General features: G+C 41.6%; 1 protein-coding gene across 1 annotated transcript; it reads right to left on the minus strand.

The window, feature by feature from the left end:
* Window positions 1–206: 206 nt before the first annotated feature.
* Window positions 207–934, minus strand: RNASE10 (ribonuclease A family member 10 (inactive)). The gene has a single exon (XM_036324114.1). The coding sequence runs from the start codon at window positions 899–901 to the stop codon at window positions 251–253; it is 651 nt and encodes a 216-aa protein (XP_036180007.1). The 5' UTR covers window positions 902–934; the 3' UTR covers window positions 207–250.
* Window positions 935–2889: the final 1955 nt, after the last annotated feature.

Below are 2889 nucleotides of genomic sequence, written 5' to 3' on the forward strand. Positions count from 1 at the left end.
AGAGGAAGAACCTATCTAGATATCATTAATCTACTTTGCCACTGCTAATCCCAGGAACACAATACAAGCGGTGTGAACCCTGGGGCAAAGAAGAATTGTGTTTTCACGAGGGGATAATAAAAACATAGGCCAGCCTTTCTTCCCAGAGCCTTTATTGCAGAATACCTAAGAGGAGGAAATCAGCATGAGAAAGAGGAAGTGGAAAGAGGAAGAGGAGAGGTGAAGAAAAAGAAGAAAGTAAGTTGCTTCATTATCTATTAGGTATTACCTGGACCTTCATGTCATTACAGGATATAATAATGAACTTTTCAAAAATGAAAGTTAGGTAATTGCAGTGAGGAGTGACTTGGCCTGGTTTGGATAACCTGCAAAATGTCAAATCAAAAGGACGGGAGCTTTTGTGACATTTGCGTCCCTGGAGCTCACAGGCAATGACAGGACCCTTGCAGACAGCTCTGACTGTCTCTAGCTCCTCGTGGATGAATGTGTACTGGGTGATGCATGTGTGGTTGTGCTCCTTCATCTTGTGGGCCATCATGGTATTGCATTCCCGGGCCATCAGGTCAAGCCTGGGATAGTCTTTGTTGCTCTGAGAGAGAGCCTCAGCTCTGAGCATCTTGTTTCCTCCAACTTCATCTTCACTGACGATGGTCTCTTCAGGCCAGCCAGGTTGCACCACTCCTTTGTTGCTAAGCAGCAGGGTTTCTGTTGTTCGGGTGCCCTCTCCCTCCTTAGTGACTCCGGCCTTGTCCTGTGAGTCACTGGACCAAAATTCTTTCAGGGATTGATCACTATCCTCCAGGACCGCTGCAGCCATTCGAAGGCCCAAACCCAGGCCCATCCCTAGGCCCAGCAACAGCAGCAACATCATAAAAAAGATTTGCACCAGAGTCAGCTTCATTTTGCCTAGAGGGAAGGAGGGAAAAGGAAGGACTGACTTTGAGATGAAACTTGGCTTCACTAGAGACCCTAGGCTCCTTAAACCCTGACAGCAAAGCCTTTGGGATCTCCTCTCCCTTTCCCCACATTACCCCATGCCCCTCAAGTCACCTCCTGTCCCTCTCCTCCACCACCTTCCCTGTTGTTGTGTAATGACCTGAAGATCCTGCAGAACAGGAAGAACTAGGGGAAGTGGTTCTAAAATTGGTTCATCTGTGGGACAACAGTAGAAGGAAGTTGACTCTCAAACAGAAATTAGTTCCAATAATCCAAGAGACTGGTTGAGAAGACAAACAACTACAGTGTCACACTTTCCTTGAGAGAAATTATTATAGACTAGAGACCTGGTGCACAAAAATTCATACACTCGGAGGGCAGGGGAGGTCCCTGAGCCCAACCTGTGCCCTCTTGCAGTCTGGGAGCCCTCAGGGGATGTCCACCTGCCAGCTTAGGCCCACTCCCTGGAGTATCAATGATTCTCTCTCCCTCTTCCTTCCTCTCTGAAATCAATAAAAATATATTTTTTTAAAAAAAGGCCTTCCCTAACAGAAAAAAAATGGCTATAATCTGTTGAATAGGTAGGAATATTGTATCAATGCTTGATATACTGAATTTGTAAAATTGTAATATCATTATTTAAGAGAATCATTGTTCTTAGGAAATGAACCCTAAAATATTAAGGAGCAAAGGGGCATGGTGTATGCAAACTATTCTCAAACCCCATGTGGTTCAAAATATAGGTTATATGTATATGTGTACTATGTATGTGTACATGTGTTTAGAGAGAAAGAATTATTTTTAAAAAGTGGAAAAGGGTGTTTTTTTTAATAATGTATCTGGATAAAGGATATTCAGGATTCCTTGTATCATTATTGTAATTTTTCTTTAAAATTGAAGAAAAATTGAAGAAGTCACCACTGTGACTTACCTGCACACTTAAGTAGCTTCCAAAATTGTTTCCTCTTGCTTAACAAGTTCTTCTCTCCCAGGGTTGCCTTCCCTCTGAGAAGTGCATTGGATGTTGGTCTTCAGAAAAATGATTACCACCTTGCGGTCCACGTGCTCTTAAACCCAGACTTATTCCTAAGCCCACTTCCCTCCCACTTCCCCCACCCAGCACTGATTAAACATACTAAGCCAATTCTCCTTTCTGCTCCCACAAGCACTTTGAAGTAAGGCTATTTTGGCATGGAGACAGACCCAGACATCCAAGACAGGAAATGTCTTGAGCCTGGGAAACTGCAGTTTGATTTTGTCAATAAATTATTCCATTCCTGAGTTACACCCACTCTTTTGTGGTTCATAGCCCCCTGATCTTGACCATGGATTTTAAACCAAGTAATTTCCTTATATTCTTCATATGAACTTCCTTTAATCATTTCCTGTCACTTCTGGAAGGTCAAGCTCTTTGGCCTTTATTTGGGTCATGTCACCAAAATGGCTATTTTGCTTTTCATATTTTAGAACATTTGAACATTTTGAGTATATGAGTCAATCATGAGTTTTTACATACCTTCCCTATGAAGCCCATCTCAGCTTTTCACTCTCCATTCCTCTGCCAATTTCCTATAAGAATATCTAGATTTTTCAATTCTGATAATTTAGCCCTAGAAAAGAGAACATCCAAAGCTGCGCCATCACTTTCAGTCCCTATAACTTGGGTGAGTAAAACTAGGAAGTTTACAATGCTTATTCCAGTCACTTCTTTAACTAAAAGTGACATCATGAGTTAATATTTTTAAAAGCACTTTGGAAATTAATAAAGCACCATCCAAACCCTCTCAAAGACATAAGCAAGCCCCTTGGCGGAGAATGTTTTACTTTATCATTCAAGCTAGAGTTTTCAAATGGTGGTCTGGGAGCCTTTTCAGTGATCTGCAAAGTCTACCAAGTGGGTCTTTGTAGATATTGATAATTTACAGCAATAATTATTTACAGCAATAATAATAA

The sequence above is a fragment of the Myotis myotis genome, unplaced genomic scaffold (assembly GCF_014108235.1).
Source record: "Myotis myotis isolate mMyoMyo1 unplaced genomic scaffold, mMyoMyo1.p scaffold_m19_p_1, whole genome shotgun sequence".
NCBI classification, from domain to species: Eukaryota; Metazoa; Chordata; class Mammalia; order Chiroptera; family Vespertilionidae; genus Myotis; species Myotis myotis.